Source organism: Miscanthus floridulus, chromosome 19 (genome assembly GCF_019320115.1).
Source record: "Miscanthus floridulus cultivar M001 chromosome 19, ASM1932011v1, whole genome shotgun sequence".
In the NCBI taxonomy this organism is placed as follows: domain Eukaryota; kingdom Viridiplantae; phylum Streptophyta; class Magnoliopsida; order Poales; family Poaceae; genus Miscanthus; species Miscanthus floridulus.
This window is the reverse complement of record NC_089598.1, coordinates 94,529,701-94,550,582: the sequence shown is the minus strand read 5'-3', so window position 1 is coordinate 94,550,582 and position 20,882 is coordinate 94,529,701. Positions and strand designations below refer to the sequence as shown.

The 20,882-nt window shown below is 45.8% G+C and overlaps 2 protein-coding genes across 6 annotated transcripts; both read right to left on the bottom strand.

The window, feature by feature from the left end:
* Positions 1-2,492: 2,492 nt before the first annotated feature.
* On the bottom strand, positions 2,493-17,273 carry LOC136527999 (14 kDa zinc-binding protein-like). 3 transcript variants are annotated; one of them, XM_066520872.1, is made up of 6 exons: positions 16,946-17,273; positions 13,333-13,462; positions 3,362-3,448; positions 3,144-3,291; positions 2,931-3,048; positions 2,493-2,832 (listed from the first exon to the last, which is right to left on the bottom strand). In XM_066520872.1, the coding sequence occupies exons 1-6, from the start codon at positions 17,046-17,048 to the stop codon at positions 2,765-2,767; spliced, it is 654 nt and encodes a 217-aa protein (XP_066376969.1). In that variant the 5' UTR covers positions 17,049-17,273; the 3' UTR covers positions 2,493-2,764. The 3 variants fall into 3 exon arrangements, with proteins under 3 accessions (XP_066376969.1, XP_066376970.1, XP_066376971.1); XM_066520873.1 differs by lacking the exons at positions 13,333-13,462; positions 16,946-17,273 and adding exons at positions 4,212-4,271; positions 4,367-4,521 and having other exon boundaries at positions 2,505-2,832; XM_066520874.1 differs by lacking the exons at positions 13,333-13,462; positions 16,946-17,273 and adding an exon at positions 3,889-3,991 and having other exon boundaries at positions 2,505-2,832.
* Positions 17,274-17,647: 374 nt separating this feature from the next.
* LOC136529911 (truncated transcription factor CAULIFLOWER A-like) lies at positions 17,648-19,705 on the bottom strand. 3 transcript variants are annotated; one of them, XM_066522961.1, is made up of 6 exons: positions 19,458-19,705; positions 19,073-19,160; positions 18,805-18,984; positions 18,677-18,718; positions 18,076-18,314; positions 17,648-17,975 (listed from the first exon to the last, which is right to left on the bottom strand). In XM_066522961.1, the coding sequence occupies exons 1-5, from the start codon at positions 19,640-19,642 to the stop codon at positions 18,090-18,092; spliced, it is 720 nt and encodes a 239-aa protein (XP_066379058.1). In that variant the 5' UTR covers positions 19,643-19,705; the 3' UTR covers positions 17,648-17,975; positions 18,076-18,089. The 3 variants fall into 3 exon arrangements, with proteins under 3 accessions (XP_066379058.1, XP_066379059.1, XP_066379060.1); XM_066522962.1 differs by having other exon boundaries at positions 18,082-18,314; XM_066522963.1 differs by having other exon boundaries at positions 18,094-18,314.
* Between the last annotated feature and the right edge of the window lie 1,177 nt (positions 19,706-20,882).

Sequence of the window (20,882 nt, the reverse complement as noted above, 5' to 3'; positions counted from 1 at the left end):
GCAAGTCAACGGTCAACGGGTCACAGTCACTGACAGGTGGGGCCAGAGTTGCTGACGTCAGCAGCTGGCGTCATCATGACGTCATCCTGACGTCTTCTCGGTTGTTTCATCCTCTGACAAGTGGGTCCAGCGGCTCTGTGTCGCTGACTTGTGGGCCCGGTCAACAGTCAACGCTGATCGGTCAACGATCAACCGGATTGGGTCTCGACTAGGCTTTGGTGGGCCTGGACAGGGTTGGATTTGGGCCGGGCCGGCCCGGACACGTGTCACACTGCGAAGGATGCCACATGGCGTAGTTGGGCTCCCAATGGGCCTCTAACGGGCTTTCAGGAGCGCTGGTCCATGGACCGCGAGCAGGTCTATGGTGGACCGTGTCCATGCGGGCACAGGCCGTGCGGTGCATCGTGCACCCGGTGCACGTGGTGACGAGAGGCTCCCCCCCCCGTTTCTCCACCAGTGTTCTGCTGGAGCAGAGCTCTCGCCGATAGTGAGGCCGTGCGTGGGGGCTCCCTGGTGGCTCGGCTGGGCGGATAAGGGCCTCCACAGATCCGTGGGGGCACGGCGAGGGCATCCAGGGGCTCAAGGCGGGGCTTCGGGTCCCCATGTGGCCGGTAGGGGCACTACGGCGTCCGCGGTGGCACAGTGACAACAGTGAGGCATGCAGGAGCGCTACGGGGCGCCGGCGGGGCGGTCTAGGCGTTCTACAGCTTCTCAAGATCAAGGCGAGTCCACATGTGAGATCCATCCTACCTCTACTGGCTCGTATCGGGGCGACGTCCTCCGCTCCGGCGACACTAGCGTCGTCGGACGGCTTCGGCGCTCCTTCTTCTTCCTCTTCTTCCTTTTCTTTTTCCCCTCTCTCTCTTGGCTCGGGTGTGCAGTGGATGGCCACAAGGTGGCGGCGGGGCTTGGGAACGCACTAGGGCTCTAGGGCTTGGTTTTTATAGCCGAAGCTCGGCCATGGCATGGAACGAGCGGCTGGGGATGGCCAAGGGGCGCGCGGAGGGCTGTGATCGCATCGAGGCTAGGGCTTCAGGGTCGCGACGCGGCCGCGGGTGCGATGGCGAAACTGATTTCACGTTCCTTGGTCAAAAAGGCGGGGGACAGGGAGGGGGCAGGTGCATGGCATGGCCATGGCAAGCTGGTTCGCGCGGTAGCGGTCACGCACCGTGCGTGACCCTGTCGGGCAGCCGGTGCCAGCGTGGCAACCATCCCACGGGGTCTCGCGGTCGGTTGTGAGGCACGGACGGCGGAGAGGGGCCGAGGCGGCATCGAATTTCCCCCCACGGCACCTGTGCTCTATTTTCTGGATGCAGAGGAGGGGACCAAGGAGGGGGATGACATCGGGGGTCCATCCGTCAGCGAAACAGGGGAAGACGACGGCGTGGTGGCGTGCGGGCTGGCTGCGTGGGCTGCGCGCGGTCGGGCCAGGCCTGCTTGTGGCTACGCGTGGGCCAACAGAGGAGGGCGCAAGCCGGTTCGCGGTTGATGGGCTACTGTTGCCATTGGCGAGCTGGGCCAAGAAGATGGACAAGCTGGGCCAGATGGTTTTTCCATTTTCCTCTTCCATTTCCTTTTTTTTTCTATTTCGTTTTCCTTTCTCTTTTATTTGTTGCCAAATTGGCTAGGGTTTGATTTATTTAGTTTCATGTACTAGTGTGCACCTTGATTAAGGGTGGAGCTTAGGGCTGGTTGGTGGGGCCCACATACTTAGGTGGTACTTAGGTGATTAATTTATTGCATACTAAATTAATTATAAGTAGTCACATTTATTTGCACAACAAAAAATCAATAAAAGGCAACTCGCTTGTTTAGAATTAAAATGTATGCATGAATGTATGCGTTAGGGGTTTTAAACACACATATACAACAAGTGACATGCTATACTTATGAGTTTGTTTAGTTGGATTACAACTAATGCAACACTTAGGGTTAGCTCCTACAAATGTCACTCATCATCACATGGGGTTTTGAAGAAAAAAATTTTAGTTAGGATTTTTGGTGTGTGGATTTTTGGTTGTTACAATAACACTTTGGTTTTGCTTATTATAAGCACCGAACAGAATTATGGCCATCGATCATTATTCTTGCAGGATTCGGAGTTGTTGTATTTCCTATCAATCATTATTCCATCATGTATATATCAGAGAAGTGTGTTACTGCACAATTTCTCTCGCTTTATCAGTTTTCTAGCACAGTAAAACCTAGGGATCAATTACCAGGGCATACCGCCTATACTTATTGTAAAATTTCACCTGGCTCAGGTGAAATTTGTTGCTCTGAATGTGTGTACATGTGCAACAAAATGATATCACTTAGTTGTCTATCTAGTTATGTAAAATGGAACAGAAGGAAGTCCATTTGGATTTTTGACCCAGCTGCTTTCATCTGGATTCCAACATAAAAAGAGTTAACAATCATACCCAGCACTTGGATGGTTCAACAATCTTGAAGATGTGCCACGTGGGTAAAAACATACGTTCACCGAAAGGGCATTTGAAATATGTACGGCCGATTGTTTGCCAGGATAATTCTAGAACCTGTTTAATATTCTCAAAGAATCTGCTGCAATAGTATTTCCTTAGCAAAATGCTGCAAAAGCTCAGTAATTCCAGAGATGAGTGCTCAAAGGAGGCCATCACAGGGGTAGATACTAGTACATCATCACTCTTTCTCTTTTTGGAACAACAGTCAAGACAAGCAGCAAACTCACAAAGAGGGTATGATCGACACAAAAGAAATCAAACATGTCCCCCTTCGTAATTTAACCAGGGGGCCACTTCATCTGCCTTCCACCGAGTACATGCAAGTGCAGATGATAGACAGATTGACCTATGGATTGATAAATGACACACCATTAGCATAAAAATGAAACATTTGGAGAGAACGGGAAAAAAATGTGGGATGAAGGTTGCGCCTGAGCTCCTTACATCCTTCAGCTCCATTGTTTATGACAACACGGTACCCATTTGCTACACCTTCCTTTTCTGCTACTACTTTTGCTGCGTAAAGAAGCTGGCCCAGAATTTCAGTATGCCTTGGCTCAGCCTAATAAGAACATGTAACAATGTCATAAAAGTCATGGTAAAATGTTTTACAGGCTGACCTCCTTTTGTGCACATAATATGAACTACACTACATACCTTGTTTAATCCAGTCAGCCCATCTCTCACTTTTGGGATGACTAGAACGTGCACAGGGGCTTGTGGATTAATATCTCTAAATGCCAGCACATTTTCATCTTCATATACGATGCTTGAAGGAATTCCCTTTGCAATGATCTTGTCGAAACTGAGCAAATTAAACATAAGTGAATATTCAGTGCCACAAAACAGAGTACAAGCAAGTGTATGAGGTCTACATGGTTGGTCCTCCAGTATCAGTAGTGGCGGCGGCTGCTTTGGCAGCAGCTTCCTCATTTGTTGATGAAGCAATATGGCGCACAAATCTAAAGCAGCAGGGAAATGTATCAGAAATCAACTTTAGAGCATTAAAGGACCATAAGTGTGTAAAGGGCTAAAAGAGATGACTCTACAAATTCGAAGGACCTGAAGTTAGTAGAAGCTCAAGATAATTAGCAACTGAAAGTAGCCCGATCTGGTTGAATTGAATTCAATCAATTTGCAGACACAAGTTTTTATGACCGCTATAACAAACTTGGAGGCCACAGTGACCATTTTGCAGAAGATCTGGAAGGGGTAACAAAGGTTATGAGTCCTTCCTCCCTGCTATCAATTGACTGAACTATCACTTGGGGTACTTGTCATGTAATGAAGAAATGAATCACAAGTTCTCGACTTAAACTTATATTGATTTCTAGTGAACCTGGATGTTGTCCTAACACAAAAGCTTATGTCAGGAATGCTTTCCTTGTGCCTTAATATTCACCTTGCAGTGTCCATGTCTAAGCATGGAGGAGTTTCTCTCGGCTCAGTCAAGTGTTTCAACTGACATCCAATGAACAACTCTAACCACGGTTGTCCTATAAATTATTGTACAACCAAGCATAGCTTTTTTAGCAACCAAGCAGTGAGAGGAATTGTACTAACCACTAGGATACCATCAGCAAGCAGGTAAATGCAGAAGATAGTAGACCAGATCGCAACCACTCAAATCCAAAGAAACACACAAAAACAAAAGCCGAGCCTCGCCAACACGAATAGCCCTAAATCCAAAACAAATTTACAATAAACGTAAGCACAGTTTTCCACCTTTGGGGAGGCACGCGGTGGGGGAACCGGATACCCAGCGGCCGCAGCGAGGCAGAGCGCCTGTAACAAGGAAGGGAAAGACGAGTTGGGTCGGACGGGATTGAATGCGATTGCTGCTCGAAACTATTGTGGGGGAGCAGAATCGAAGAGCTTGCCTGAGGAGAGAGGACGTGGCTGTCGCCGCCCTGGTCGCCATGGGAGGCGATGGCCGGTGGGTGGAGAGTGCAGTGCTGCTTCCGCGGCCGTGCGGGGCAGCGGGGGGATGCGGCTGCGGCTGCCGCAGGCCCGCAGTGCCGCGGTCCCGTGCTGAGCCAGTGAGCGAGCCCACGAGACATTCATGATAGCCGTCCGATGGAATGTTTCACGGTCCAGATGGAGCTCCCTGTCCGCTGAGATCTATGGAGAATCGAGATGCCCCGAATGTTGTTACTAGCCCAATAATATGAGCCCAAAAGCCCAAATCATTTTTAAGCCCACTGACCGTTTCCTCTTTAATAAGGCTTATTAATTTTTCTAAAAAAATAAGGCTTATATATTAATATTAACATTAATGCGTGCATGAGCTGAAAGCCTGGAATATCCTGGCCGCACGCCGCCCCGGCATTCTGATCCGCCGTCCGCAGCCCTACACCTTGGTGGCTTGGTGCACCGGTCAGGCGCGGTTCCGCGGCGGTGGCTTGCTGCGCACCGTGGCCATTCCGCTTGGAAAAAAATTGGGTGGGCGATGGGGCTACCGCCGCGGCGTGCGACGTGGACTCCAACGCACGGCAGCTGTACACCGGAGACAAATCGATCGATGGCTTGGCTCTAAATCGGCTCCGCTGCTTGGAGTCTTGTTTTCTCACGAGACGACGCCAAGACCAGAGCGGGCTGTTGCATGCTTGCATGCCGCCGCCACCACTTCCATAGGAATTGGTCGCGCCGGCCATCGCAGACGGCGAGGGCGGCCGGGAAGAGACTCAGGCAACGGTAAATAGGCGGAGGTACAGGAGGAGCCCAGGGACAAGGCTCGGGCGACGGCGACGTGATGTCAAAAGCGGCGCCGGGCTCGGTAGATGCGGATGACGAGAGCCCACTGGGGAGAGCCGGAGAGACAGAAGCGACGGCCAGGTCGTAGGCGGCGCAGGCCGCGGGTACAGGTGATGGCGGCAGAGGGAGCCGAGCCGATTTGGTGCCGAACCATCTATCGATTTGTCTCCGGTCTCGAGTCATGTACAGCGGCCGTGCGATGGAGTCCACGTCCACGCGGCATCCATCGGCCTGGGGTCGCACGCGTGCTGTGGTAGACCCATCGCCCACCCAAAAACCCGTGTGCATAGGATCATGCAGTGCCCATCGCCATCCCTACCGTCGCCGCAACGCCGCCCTGCTACGTGTTGCGCACGACGTCCTGTCCTGCGCCGGCGCGGAGGGAACGTGGTATTTAGCGTCCACCGGGAACATGCGCCATACTCGTTTGAGCATGTTTGGCTGATAAGCCATGGCTAAAAGTATTGTTGGCTGATTTAGTGTGAGAGAAAAATATTATTTGTTGACTGAAAAATACGACTTATAAACTAAACAAGCCCAAACGAACAGAGCGGTGGTCTTTAGCTTCCCTGTGGACGACGGTGACGAGGAGAGAAAATTTTGAAGAAAAACGTTTTTTTAAAAGGCATTTGAACCGAAGGTCCGATAGCATTTGAAGAATTTTGCCAAAAAAATCTACATACTCCTTTCACGTCAAGAAAAAAAACAAATACACAATGCAGCTATGCCAGTGATTAACTAATCACCACGCTCCCATTCTCGTCTCGAGTCATTAGGCTACCGTAAAAGGTGCTTGAAGCAGGAGAGAGAAGGTTGGAGCCTTGGAGGAAGATCGAATGTCAAGGAGTGCCACTGTAAAGAGCAATGCTGATTGCTTAAGGAAGACGCTACTCAGAAGCATCTTCGTTCATTGATACTGAATCAAACAAAAAATATATATATCTTGCGCTAGTTTCAATATCAGAACGCTGTGATCAGTCTTATATTGCACCATATATATGTCCTGCAGTATCTTTTTTGCTAGGAAAGTTGCAACTAGTTTACAATAACAAAGAAACACATGTCAGGCTATTGAATTAAAAAAAAAAAGACCAAACTAAAGTTCGACAGCAATTCCCAGATTACAATGCTAGGCCAGGCCTAATCATATCTTAAGGTAAATTTTGTTTGTGAAAAGACATTCCAGAGTTCGATAGCCATTATAGATCACGATGCTACACCTTCTCCTTTCTTAAGGTGAGAACATGCATAATTCAGATCACTGCACAACATCTTCATATTCTTACCCCGTTTTTCAGTTTTAAAGAACAATTGTAAGTACGACAGCATAATTTGAGAGTCACATGGCAGTTTTCAGGAATTCCTTCTACTGAAAAATTGTAAGCTGTATACTTGTTCATACTTCTACTGAAAAATATCTAAGAGCTTAAATACCCCCCTACATATTGAATAGTTATCGTAGAACATTCCAGAAGGCTGCAGTATCCTATATGATTATCAATTCGGGTTGTTTGGATAATAGATACAGCAACTTAAGGCTTCAGAGTTCAGACTATGTATTGACTATGGGCTGTTCACTTCAACTTCTTCTGACTGCGTTGCAAGCTTGTGGCTGCACCACCAAAGTCACGTACCTACGAACAGGCCCTATATTTTATAACAAAACAACGCACACGACTATAAAATAGAAAAAACCAGTTTACAAAAGATTCTTCTGCAGTGGTTACCATGAGTTATAATTTTTTTTTGTGTGTGATCTGTGTTGTCTGAGCAACTTTTTGTGTTGCCATTCTCACAAAAAGAAAAGGACTAATTCATTCAAGTGATCTCTTTTGGAAACATGTGTTAACACACCTCTATTAGTGATTCACATGTTCCCCTATTTCAAGTCAAATTTACGTTATAGTTTAGGCCCGTTTTTAACAGTGCAGTTTCATTATTTTCAGTTATTTGCTGTTGTTGCTTGCTGCTCATTCATCTACTAGTATAGTCTGTAAATTTTCAACTTGACCTTAAGTCTTATTTCATTTTACAGCTCTTGTGGAGAACTTGACTGCTAAAATTAAAGCTTGGGAAAAAGAGAAGGGTATTCCATTTATGTTTAACAAGGCAAGTTCAATTACTCATTGTTCTTGTCAAACAAAAAGGCTTGTTAGTTTGAAACTGTGAATAGATCTGTGCTTACTTAATTTGGTATACTCATGTACAGGTGAGGCTGTTGGATTGTTTAGAAGAATACACCTGTACAAGACAGCAAAAAGAAGAGGAAAAGCGTCGATCAAGGGTTGGTTTTTATTTTGCATATCTTCTGTTCCATAAAGTCCTGGTCATGTCAAGCATGTTATGTTTTTTAGTTTACCTAGCCTGTTTTCTTTATAGCTATGGTTTTTTTGTGTGTGTGTGTTATGGAAATGATACAATACTTGCAAAACTCAACCACTTTAACTATCCTTTGATTAATATACTGCCATGTGACTCTGCAATTCCTTCTGCAAATCTCAAGTCCAATGATGTTTCGACTGTTTTCAGGAATTGAAGAAACTGCCAAGTACAGATCACTGCACAACATCTTTATAGCTAATTTGAGATTCCAAATTTCTAATCTCTAAGTACAAGCAGAAAGACTAATAAAAACATATCTTATCCTTCAGAAGGAAAAGGCCTACCAGAATCAACCTATGACTCAGGCACTCAGCTAGGCTAAGCAGCATGAAAACTAATTTCTATCACCCACAACACAGTCACCAATAAATCTATATACCTTTTCACTATTTGTTTACCCAGAAATCATGGTCCTGAAGGTAGAAGGGGTTGCACTGTCTAGACTTTTAACGGTGAGCATCCATTAAGATTCAACGAACATGAATTTAAATGTACGAATATTCAAAGGGTATAGCAGAACATTGTGAACAGGTAGACGACTAGGCACCACGTCCCACATTTGTAACATACTAATGGGTAGATGCCAGTGATATAGCTATAGGTCATCTACAAGGATTTACAGCACAATTGTACTGGAAGAATTAATTTCAAATAGATAGACAAGCATACAGACAGCCCCAATAATGATTATGAGTAATGACATGCGAGGAATTAATCCACGTATGTAGATTCAACATGAAGTTGGATTGTGCAGTGTTGATGCAGCTTGTACAGTTATAGTAGACTAAAGAATGGGTTCAGTTGAAGAATACAAGCTAAATAGGTTCTACTGAAAAAACAATAATGCATGCAAATAGCAGAGAAAGCAATAGCCCCTGCTTCGAGTGCAAGAAGGGTCAGTGTACATGTGTATTTTAGTAACCCTAAGGGAATAAAAACAGGGATAGACAATACCAAGGAATGATTAATGTATACTGCTAATAAACATCAAAAGAAAAAAAAATCGAAGAACGTAACTACATTGTCACACTCTTCCTTTTGGATTCCCTTGTCAATAGTATGATAGTTTAATGCTTCATTAGGTACTTTCTAAGACTAAATATCCACAGACCTTAAACATGTATCCAAGTACATTTAACAACAGAAATAACTGAGGATAAAGAATACAATGTTATAGAACTGACAGGAGCATAAACACTGGATAAAAGAAACACAACATAAGGAAAAACTAAGAGGAAAGCCCCTTATCTCCTGGAAAGAAAACATGCACTTCAATAATTTTGCATGTAGGGATGTATCATAAAATGAACGCAGATCAAACTCTGAATCTTCATCCAAATCATTACTGCCTTTGTCCCCGCTGAACGAAGATATAAACACCATGCATTATTGGCAATGATAATAATATGTAGTTCAGCAAAGCTCTGACATCAAAATCAAATAATTCAAATAGATTGGTTGGTGCCTCCTCCGGTTGAGGACAACCCACCAGTGCTTCAAACCAGGGGTCACCAATTTGTAAATACCTCCATGAGAAACTGGTTTTAGCAACTTTCCTAGCTAACAAGGGTTTGATACTCCTCTATCCTAATAAATTAAAATGCAGATGAGAAAAAAAAACCTGGAATAATTACGATAACAGATAACTTCTCATATAGTAGCATATTGTGAACAGGTATTTGATGGCATACAAACATGTCAGTTCACCAGGATTGCATTCATGTATTCACGTGGAAGACTTCATGATCAAAAAGATATTTGTTATAGTACGTCAGGGGCCTATTGGGCCTGGGTTGGCTCTATAGTCCATTAGTGTTAGGGTTAATTAGAGATAAGCGTCGCTTACTTAAGGGTCAAGTAAGCCTTGTTTGGGAGTCAAGTAAACCTCTCTATATAAGGAGAGGAGATGTATCGATCTAATGAAGCAAGAGATTAGAAGGAAATCCCTTCTCTCTTGCCGGCCGTGGGCGAAGCCCCGCGGCCGGCCTCCCCCAGCGCCCTTGCAGCCCTAGCCGCCGCCGCTGTAAACAGTACCAGTGGACACTGTAGCCCACCTCCACCACGCCGCCGCCGGCCACCAACGCCTCCACGCAAATGCCTGTTCCGCGGACATCCCAGCCGGTTCTGCCCGCGGGAACCCTGCCGCTCGTCCCCGAGACCTCGCTGCCGCTGGCCACGGGGGCATCTCCCTCCGCCATGGGCGTCATGTTGAATGCAGAATTGACGGCCGCGGTGCTCGACCTCGGCAAGATGGTGGCCGGGATTCATGCGAGTTCGGCGCCCGGCCCTTTCCCGCAGCCGGTCAGCTGGCCGCCGCAACCGTCCAACGGACTCTTGACCGCCGAGGAGAGCAGCAGTCCTGCGCTGCTTTCCACCTCTCCTTCACTGATTCCGTCCTTCACCACCCCCAGCCCCGTGCCGCCACAGCAGGACAGCGATGGCGTCTTCTACGGGGGCGTGGATGGCATCCAGGCATCGGCGACGCAGCTGCAGGCGGTGGCGCATTGCCTCCTAGCGCGCCGGCAGGGACGACAACACCCCATCTTCAAGTGGCGGCGTCCAGTCGTCCCTACAGCAGCAGCCTTGCAGCTCACGGAGAGGAAGGCGATTGCGCGGGCAAGTGCCTGCAAGGTGTTTGCGGCGGTGCGGCTGCAGGCTGCGGTGCGTGGCCTCCTAGCGCGCCGGCGGCTGCAGAAGATGCGCTCACCTATGCACGAGGCGACCTTGGCGGCGGTCGACCTCAGCATAGGGGAGCGCGACCTAGCATGGTCGGTCGACCTCGCCTGGTCGGATGGCCACCAGCAACCGCGCCAACCCAGGCCCAATAGGCCCCTGACGTACTCTAACAATATTTCTATAATACTTTTTTTGACTCCTCTAGACTTGGCTTGAGTGTTGTACAAATCTCTTTTCCTTCCTAATTGATTGACAGAGTTCCAACCTCTTCCCCGAAAAAAAAGGGTAAGATGAGAAATAATATTTTGGCAGGATTTACAGCACATACAAGGAGATAATTAGAGTCCAAATCTATCAGAAAACAGACATTTGTGATAGTTCTGAATGACTTGAGTGTGCTATTGCTTGTTCATGCATGCAACGCCAAAAAGGCCTAGAAGTAGAGAAGGGCTCATCAATGCACATTGGACTCCAGATCAAGATCTAAAGCAGTCGAATTCCATTACCCATACCCATAACCAGAAGTCCAGAAGGGAAGGACCCATAGGAAAAGGAATTTTCTTAAAAACACTTCCACCTTGAGAAATGTCTAGTAACCACCAGGAAATTATGATATAAAATTACAAAAAAAAAAACAGCTAGCATGGAAAAAATCCAGTTTCATGCTTAAGGCTCATCACTCAATCAGTGTTTCTTCACACAATTAACTATTTACTCAATCAGATTACAGTGGATCCTTGTCAGTCAGGATTGTCTAGAGAAAGAGAGTTCATGAGGAAAACAAGGAGCAATGAACGAGCTAAACCAGTCTACAGTAGAAAGCAGTTAGATGATCAGACTGAGATCCATGACATCGAAATCCTTTTCATTGAGCAACTTCTGTAAATGTTATAGCCCCTGTTTTCAGCTAAAATAAGGAAATCTACACATGCACAAATTCTCAATAATGCAGAAAATTAGAAATAGGTGATGCAACAGTAACAACTAATAAGAATAACATTAACCAAATGTGTAATATAAGTGGTTGCACTGCACAAGAAGGGGATAGGAGTATAACTTCTTGTTTTTTTACGTCATCTATGATTTAGGACTTGTAAGCAGCATGCAGCCATAGGTCATACAAGATTTCAACACAAAGACCACCAAGAGCTATATCAAATAAAAGGTATCCAGAGGAATATATTGAAATGTCAAAAAGTTTTTTTTTGGATATGGAGTGCATGCAATTGAAAATGCAATTCGAGGTCTTTTTCAAACTACCAATACAGGATATTTAGATTATAAAATAAAAAGTACTGCCTCCGTCTTGAAATATAAGGTATTATGGCTATGTACCTAGACAAGTACTTGTCTGTGTGCATAGCCAGAATCCATTATATTTTTGGATGGAGATAGTATCCAAAGGAATGAAATGAATTGTCAAGCTGTTGATCAATGTGAATCAAGGTCCTTTTCAAACTAACAATACAGGATATTTATTTATGTTATCAAATAAAAGGTATTCAAAGGTATGAAATGAAGCATCAACCAGTTGATCAGATATGGAATGCATGATACAGACAATGTGACTCAGAGTCCTTTTAACCGGTTCATTCAAAAAGTCCTTTTAACCACCAATGCATGATATTTAGGTTGTGTTTCTAACTTATCATGGGACTAACATAGTCATTTTTTTTAAGCACATAGAATAATTTGTTTTCCACATTTTTGAACCACTAGATAAGTATAAAAATTTTATTTTCAGACTTGCAGCATACAAGGATGATCATACTGTAAATATAGTCGATTTTAGGAAGTTTATTTTATTATGCTAAGCAAATAGGTTCAAAGATTTCACCAACTGAACAAACCTATATGATGTTACACCTGAACCGATCAGTCAAAATCTAAACTTAACTGAAGTAAACAAAAAGTGGGTTTATAACATTAAGTCATTAACTGATGCAGTGATGGCTGATGGTAAACCAACTAAGAGGCACAACAACCATAATACAGAAGGAACATAGATCATACTCTTTTACTCTGATAAATTGACAGATATATAACAAACAAGAAAAACAATATGTGTATCAGTTCATTTAGTTTATAAAATCTTCCAAACTGACCAACCAAGAATAGCTTTTTGGGTTATGAACACAAGATCAATAGGGGACAATCCTACACCTGTGCATTCCATTTGGTGAAATAATGCCAGGTTATTTTCGACAGCGCATGGTCATTGATACTGTTTCCCAAACCAGTTGTAAGCAAGAAGGCAGAATACAGACAACATATAGGTTTGTCATGCTAACGAATCAAACTCCCAGTCTTTGCATCTCTGGTAAGCTTTCGGCTTTACGTTTACCATTATTCACCCGCACTTATGGGAATCATCAAGTTAACTAAATGAAAGACTTACGTAACCATGAAAACAAAGGAGGCACTTATGGCAAGATAGATATTGCTAAACCATGCAATTTAATGTCTACACGTTTCGCATCAACTATGAAGCATTTAAACATTGGGTCGGTTTACCATTTTTTGTAAAAACAACTTAGATGTGCTAACATGCACACAAATGTGCCCACTACCCAAAAAAAAAGGACAGCGATATATCATAGTTTAATGTGTTACATGTCAACTAATGCTGGATTCCTGCACTAACCACAAATGCACATCACCTGCAAAATGGGAGACAAAGGTAACAAATCCAAGCACCACTCAGCCACTACGCCCAAACACGTATAACATTACAAACAGACCGGGCCTAGATAAGATATTCACGTAAGCAACCCCCAATTCACGTCCATAACCCTAGTCGCGAGGTCCTCACCCATAAACCACCGATTAGCAAGCAGATGACCCACAACCACAAACCGCATGCATCGTCACCATATGTAACGCCAGGCCAAATCATACGGACAGCAAACAAACAATTCGAAATTTCGAACTCAGAACTGCACAGGCGGAGACGCTATTTCTATCGCAACAAAAGGGGAATGCACCCAAATTCCTTGCAAAGCGGTAAAACGTCTAAATTTCGCGGATGCCTCACCTTGGGATCACGGCGCGCGAAAAGGCCCTCCCGGAGGAGGAGCAAATCAAGGCTCCACCGGTCCGTACCGGCGCACCGCTTAGCAAATTCGAGTTCCAGCGCCCCCACAAGGACGCGGCGTCATCAAACCCTGATGCAGGAACCGCGGCGGCGGGGGTGGCACGCGCCACACCCAGTCACCCGTATTAACAATTAGGGCTTTTTGGATTCCTGCCATCGTAATTTTCCAATGTTTGAAGATTGCCATTACAATTCGTCTTATTGGAAGATTGCCATTACAATTCTTGATACCCCTGTTCGTTGCCCTCATCTACATCTTCCTTGTACATGACCCCACATGCAGGCTACGTATTTGCGTATATGATTATATTGCCCCTGGCTTCAGGATAAGGCAGAAGCCCCCGTTCATCTCCTTTCTTCTTCTCGTTCGCCCGCACGCCATTGCCATCGTCTGTCTGCCGCTACCGCGTACCGCACCGCCGACGGCCGCCTGGCTTTGACGCTTGCCACTGTTGAGGATGAGTGGCACCCATTATAGGCCGCCGCCAGCGACTGCCTCTAGCTCGTCGCAGAGCCTGCCGTTGCCCGCGCTCGTGGATTGCCCCCACTGCTTCGTCCAGCTCATACGGATCATAAGCAAGAAGAAGGATACTTATGGCCAAAGCTTCGTGAAGTGCCCTAACAACATCAAAGTAAGTCAATTTCTGTCGAATTTGTGTTCGATTTGGAGTTCTTGGTTGGTGTTCATGCGGCTAGGGTTTCGTTGGATGCAGGACGACCCAACAACATGTGGCATCATCATGTCCGAGGACCAATATGTTGCATTCTTACGCAACAAAGTGCAACTCCCAACTCAGTAGAAGAAGGCGATTCCTCATAGTCCTGGGCACCATGTTGGTGGTTCTGTTGACCACATTCTACACATGAAGCGAGAGGTGGATGCATTGAGGCAGAAAATTGACAGTGCCGTGAGTGATGTGGGTGATCTGAATATCCAAGTACAGAGGGTGAAAATGGATTATGTTGTGATAGCAGCACTGTGTGTAGGTGTAGCTTTAGGATGTCTTATGAGCAAAATATGGACCTAGTTAATTAAGAATTATTTTGTTAGTCTCTCATGTTGTATGGCAATTCCAAGAGGATGAACTGGAATGTATGTATGCTGTCTGCTATATGTCAATGGAATTTAGTTTCAAAAATTATTTGTTGGTCATACCTCATGTATGTTGTCATACCATGACTGAAACTGAGAAAAATTTAGATTGACAATAGCATTATTCAAAGGAAACTGAAATATTACAAACTGAAATGGCACATTTTAACATTACCATGATTCTACTTCAAACTGACAATAGCATTCCTCATAAGAGCATTGAAGCTTGTTCAAGTTTACAAGCATTAAGAAATTCAGCAAATAGTTTGCTCAAGTTTACAAGCAGCACAGACCATTCATAGGCACCAGTTCATAATTCACAGCATCCAGTGCACATGTCACAGGCCATTGTAGGCAGCAGTTCACAGTTCACAGCCATCTACAAATTCACAGGCCATTACATAACCAAAACAAGTTCACAAAAGGTTTCACATTCACCAAAAGGGTCATTGTCCATCATCACAACCAAGAGGGTCACTGTCCACCATCACAGATTAAGTCCTTCAGGCTTCTGACGACCTTTGGTGGAGGAGCAGCAGCATCTCTCTTCTGCTTCTTCTTCAAGGGAGTTTTTTTCTTCGTAGGAGTTTTCTTCTTCTTTGTTGCCTTCTTTTTCTTCCCATTTGATGGTCCAGCTTCTTTTTCAAGGGTGCAATCTGTCCTCTTCCTGTACATGTTTTATCCACTAATTAACAGGCATAAACAATTAACAGTCCTAGATAATTAACAGCCTCAAATAATTAACAGCACTAGATAATTGAACTGAAATTCAAGGTAAAGCTAACCTTTTCTTTGTTGTAGCAGTTTCGCCATCCTCTCCAACCATTTCAAGTTTGCAGGTCTTGGCGAAGTGTCCAAAACCTCCACATCTGCTGCATCTCACTTTCTTTTTGTCTGGATTTTTTTCTAGGCACCCTCTTTGTCTTTGAACCTTAGGCCTACCTGCTGCTCTTCCCAGCAGAGGTGGGTGAACCTTGAACCCAAGATCAATTTCTGGCCACTGCGATCTGTCTGGCATTGGTTCAACTCTATCCTCATAGGTAGCTTTGAACCTAGCAACAGAGTAATATTCATGCAAGACATTGATCTCTAGAGGATCAGCATCATCCACCTCTGCCTCAACATTTACAAAGTCAAATGATGGATCAGCAGTAGCATTAGTGTTAGCATTGTCAAACGATGGATCAACATGTGGCTGTGGAAACTCAGTTTGGTGTGTAGGTTCTTCATCATACATGGCCTCATCATCAATTCCCACATATTCTTCTTCGTTATCAAAAATATCTGGTTCTCTATCTGGTTCTAACTCAGAAGCTGCCTTTGGATTCTTAGGAGCAGCATGCGGCTCATTTGTTGGCTCAGTACCACCACTAGTATGTTGTGTAAGAAGGTTAACATCATGAGTGCCTAATTCTGCGACATCATCAGGAGGAACCATACAGAGAGGCTCCAGTGCATCAAACTCATGCTCCACACAGATTGAACTATCAAATACACCTACTACAACCTGGCAAGTTATCTCCTCCTTATGCATTTCAAACAAATCAACCATCTGTATCTCATCAACTAGTCTGGCATCCTCATTCAATCTTTTGTCAAAGAACCAAACTGTAGGCGTCTGGTTATTGCACAGATTCAATTCAGTTGCCAGATGTTTCAACAGCAAGTCTAGTGTCAGTGACCCATACTCCACATCCAACTTAAACACTCGGCCTTTTGTGTATGATTTCCTACCACTCAAGTCTTTTGAAGCAAAAGCTTCAACTTTGACCTCTAGCGCAAACATCCCATCCCTAACAAGCAGTAAATCCATCCCCAGTCGAAGTGTATACATGCACAGTTCATCAACAATACAAGGAAATTAAACGCCTAATCGCCAACTTTGATGAGCAAACGGAGAAGAAAGACGAAGATTGGGTACCTGCTACCGCGTTCCTCCATCGTCGCCGCAGCAGTGGATGCGCACGGAGGCGCGGAGCCTGCGCTTCCCGCCATCACGGTGCCTCCAACATCACCGGTGGCTGCCAGGTTAGGGTTCGACGTTGACTCCAACGGGTGGAAGAGGCTCCGGCGGTGGCTGGTTTCTAGGGTTAGGGTTCCTGAGGAGGGGGACGAAGATGGAGAAGAAAGCTCAAGGGGAACGGAGATGACCGGGGGGTAACGAAGAGGAGCCGCTGCGGCTTCAAAGACTTAGGGAGGAGGGGCATCGGCGTCCATATGCATTGCGTATGCATCCGACGGCCTGACAATGGGCCCTAGCTGATCGGATACGTAGATGAGGGCAACGAACAGGGGTATCGAGAATTGTAATGGCAATCTTCCAATAAGACGAATTGTAATGGCAATCTTCAAACCTTGGAAAATTGCGATGGCAGGAATCCAAAAAGCCCTAACAATTACGAGGGGTTAGACGAACGCCGAGACTAGGGTTCGAGGAAGGGAAGGGAGCGCGAGACATACGCGGTCGTGGGACGCCATGGCCTGGCCTCAAATTAAGCAGGGAACCGGCGGGAGGCGGTGGAGAAGCCGCCGGCTCGGGGGACGCCGCTCCACCGGCGCGCATTTGGTTCCGATCGCCACGCGAGCACTAGGGCTTGTGCCGCCGCGGAAAAGAAGCTGAGGCGGCAAACGCCAAGGCGGCGCCCGCAGGATCGATCGAGATTCGAGAGGTGTGTGAAGCTTCTCCGACAAGGCGGGGGCAGCGGCCGAGAGGCGGGACGGGTCCGGCCAGCCGCTGGGTTGGGTTGGATTTGGCTCGGCCGCCGCCCGCCGCCCGCCGCGTCTCTGCTCCTCTCTATGACGCGTCCTGTTCACGTGCCGTGTGCCAAGCTGTCTACCGTCTGGTTCGTGTGCCGCTCTGTGCTACAACTTCCAGTGGGGTGTGTTGGTCAGAGACTCAAGAGTCCATCACTCGCATGGTGGCGTCATGGCGAGAATGACATTATGTATTATAATCCTTTCCCTCCAGGGAGTAATCAAAATCAGCAATTGAAATGTGTCCATCTCAGAGATGAAACAACTGCAAAGTTCATAACTCATGACTCATGACCACAACACTAGGAATAATAGGAGGTCCATGGATATCCATCCGCATCTTTAGTTCAGGTCAACATTAGTAAAGGTACTTTATCAAAAGAAAAACATTAGTAGTAAAGGTGCTAAAACTTAGATTTATCCTGTCTATGTTATGGTCTTTATTTATCCTTCGTCACATAAACAACTCGGAGGCAACCGACGACAGTTGAAAAGACCCCAAAATCCCAAATGCCACCAGATGTGACCAAGACATAAAAAGTTATGGCCACTTGAGCATTAATTACATGACCTATTAGTACTACTTAAGCATGATAGTTTCTTTCTTTAACTAACTTGTTTGTTTTAGGCTTCTACTTTAGCAAATTAAGTAAATCTGTTATGTCATGTCCTGATGTCCACCCAGCTGATCGACACGTCCGTCCTCGGCCAGGCAACCAGTCTACTTGCCTTCGATCTGCAAAGAAGAAATTACCGCTGAATTTGTCAGCACAAAGGGTGAAAAGAAAAAAGATTAAACTTGGCTAGCAGTACTGATCAGCTAGCTTCGGACGTACGCGTACGCGGTTTGTTACCACAGCTGCAGACCGCGTCGACTGGAACTCCCACCGTCGGCGTCGGCGTCCGGCTGTGGCCACAGGCGCAGCATTGTGCTCGCCGCCGACTTCTCCTCCACAGCCAGGAGGTACGCGAATGACGGCGACTGTGGCAGCGGCGGCTCCGCCATCGTCGTTGTCTCCTCCGCCTCCACGCCTGCGGCGGCAGCTGCGTCGTCGTGGCGCCCGTTCTCGTTGATCTGCATCTCATCGCAGCGGCGCAATCACTTCATAGCTATGAGCTACCAGCTGGTCGGTCGACTAGGGTGCTGTTTAGTTTCTAAAATTTTACAAAATTTTTCAAGATTCTTCGTCACATCGAATTTTTGGACGCATGCATGAAACATTAAATATAAATAAAAAATAAAACTAATTACACAGTTTAGATGAAATTCGCGAGACGAATCTTTTAAGCTTAATTAGATTATGATTGGACACTAATTGCAAAATAACAACGAAAGTGCTACGGTACCGTTTCCCAAAAAATTTCACCAACTAAACAAGGCCTAGCCATCGATCACACGTCTATACGAGCTACAAAAACTGAAATAGTTTCAGCTACCTTGAGCTGAAGCTCGTCGGTCAGGTTGATGAACAGCTCATCCTGCCAGAAAAACAAGGCACGCGGTTAAAACTTTAACATGCAGAGGCAGTGTCCATCCTGAATTAGGATCACTGAACAGTAGATACCTTCCTTGCACGGACTTTACCGACGGCCGACTCGAGCTGCTGCTCGAGCTCGGCGAGCTCGACCACCGAGGTCAGAGACGACAGGTCTTCTCCCGTGTACGTCTTCAAGCTGGCCCCAAGTTGTTGGTACTCATGCTGCAGCTTGCTGAACTCCGCGGCCATCTGCTGCTGCTGCTGCTGCTGCGATGGGGAAAAAAATTCAATCAGGAGCAGAGATGGCGCATAAACAGACTGATGAAGATACTGAAGCTGCATTGGGTCTGCGTACCTGATGATGATCATCAGTGTAGTGTGCCTCCTTATGGAAGAGTTGCGTGTTGGTGGCCGCCTCGTACCGGTGAATCAGATCAACCAAGCTTCGCAAATGGTGAGTGTGGAGTGCGTTAGTGTTAGGGATTTATAAGATTCTGGGATCATCCTATACTTTTTGCTAACCGAGATCAGTAATCGGCTCGGATTGCTTGTATTAATCGTCGGTGATCTGAAAACCTTACAAGCAAATGCCAACGGGGTGAACACAGCAACAACAACAAAAAAGACCTAATCCGAGCGACAATTAATCCAAGCAATCCCAATGGGATGAACACAACCAAAAAATGATATGGCAGTGAAATCGGGCAAGAAAAGGTCCACAGCAATTTAGTCACCCAGACCTGGCCGGTGAGGAGTAGTCGAACAGCTTGCCGCGTTCGGAGAAGACGATGACCCCGATGTCCACGTCGCAGAGCACGGCGAGCTCCTCGGCTTTCTTGAGGAGCCCCTTGCGGCGCTTGGAGAAGGTCACCTGCCGGCTCACCTTGTTCTCGATCCTCTTCATCTCCACCTTCCCACGCCCCATTGCCCTTGCGCCGCCTTGTGAGCCTCAAAACCCTGCCCAGCAGAACAACGAGTCGTGCTTTGTAGGTGCGGAAATGGAGAAGGTCGTTCTCAGAAACTCAGATCCCCTTCCCTTAGCGCTTATATAAGCCAAAGAGCCGTGCTTAGGTGCGGAAATGGAGAGGACAATGCCTGGAAGTTACTCACCCACCTGATACTGTTCGGTCGAAAATGTGAGTTGCCGATCAACAAATCCAAGAGCAAAACACTTTTCCCATTCCCATTCTTAAAATAGCGTGGTTTATTTATAAGACATTTCTATTCAGCTCTTTTATGTATATAGTAGATCTAAAACATGAAAAAGGTATGAGCACAAATAACTCATTTGTTAAGCTAGTCAGAAGACTGCGAAATCAAAAATAAGGGATGTTCCCTACTTAGAAAAGGGAGGTGCTTGCCGTCGAGACAAGCACTTTCCTCTGCAAGCACCTTCCTAGAAGATTCATAGGCCCCTGAGATTTCTGCAACGTGTAAATCCCCTTTGTCCAGAGGACCATTGCACGGAAAACACCTCTGCTGACCGTCTGATCAGCGCACAGCGGAAAATTTGAACTCGCTCACTGTTTGCTATAGTGCCGTGTACATGCGCCCGCGAGACAGAAGTAAACCTCAGCAGCAAGTTACAATCCTTAGGGCCTGTTTAGTTTGCAAATTTTTTGACGAAACGGTACTGTAGCACTTTCGTTGTTATTTGATAATTAGTGTCCGATCATAGTCTAATTAGGCTTAAAAGATTCGTCTCGTGAATTTCATCTAAACTGTGTAATTAGTTTTATTTTTTATTTATATTTAATGCTTCATGCATGCGTCCAAAGATTTAATGTGACGGAGAATCTTGAAAAATTTTGCAAAACGAAGTGGAACTAAACGGTACCTTAATTGCAAACATTGCCGAGTCCGGTCAAATTTGGGCGACATGACACATTATGCCGCCCATGGGAGTAGTTACCTGTTGTATTCAGAATATACAAAGGTGCACCCAGCAAACATTGCCAAGTCCAGTCAAATTCAGTGGAAATGACTGATTTGGTCTTTGGAGTGAACGACCATGTCCCAACTCTACTGGATCTCAGAATTCAACTAGACACAAGGTCTGAAACGAATTTTTCTTCCATGAATTAACAGCACTTTACATGCTACCAATCAAGAGCAACGGGAAAAAAAGGGGGAGGGAGATAAGAGGAGCATGAACATGAACCGCA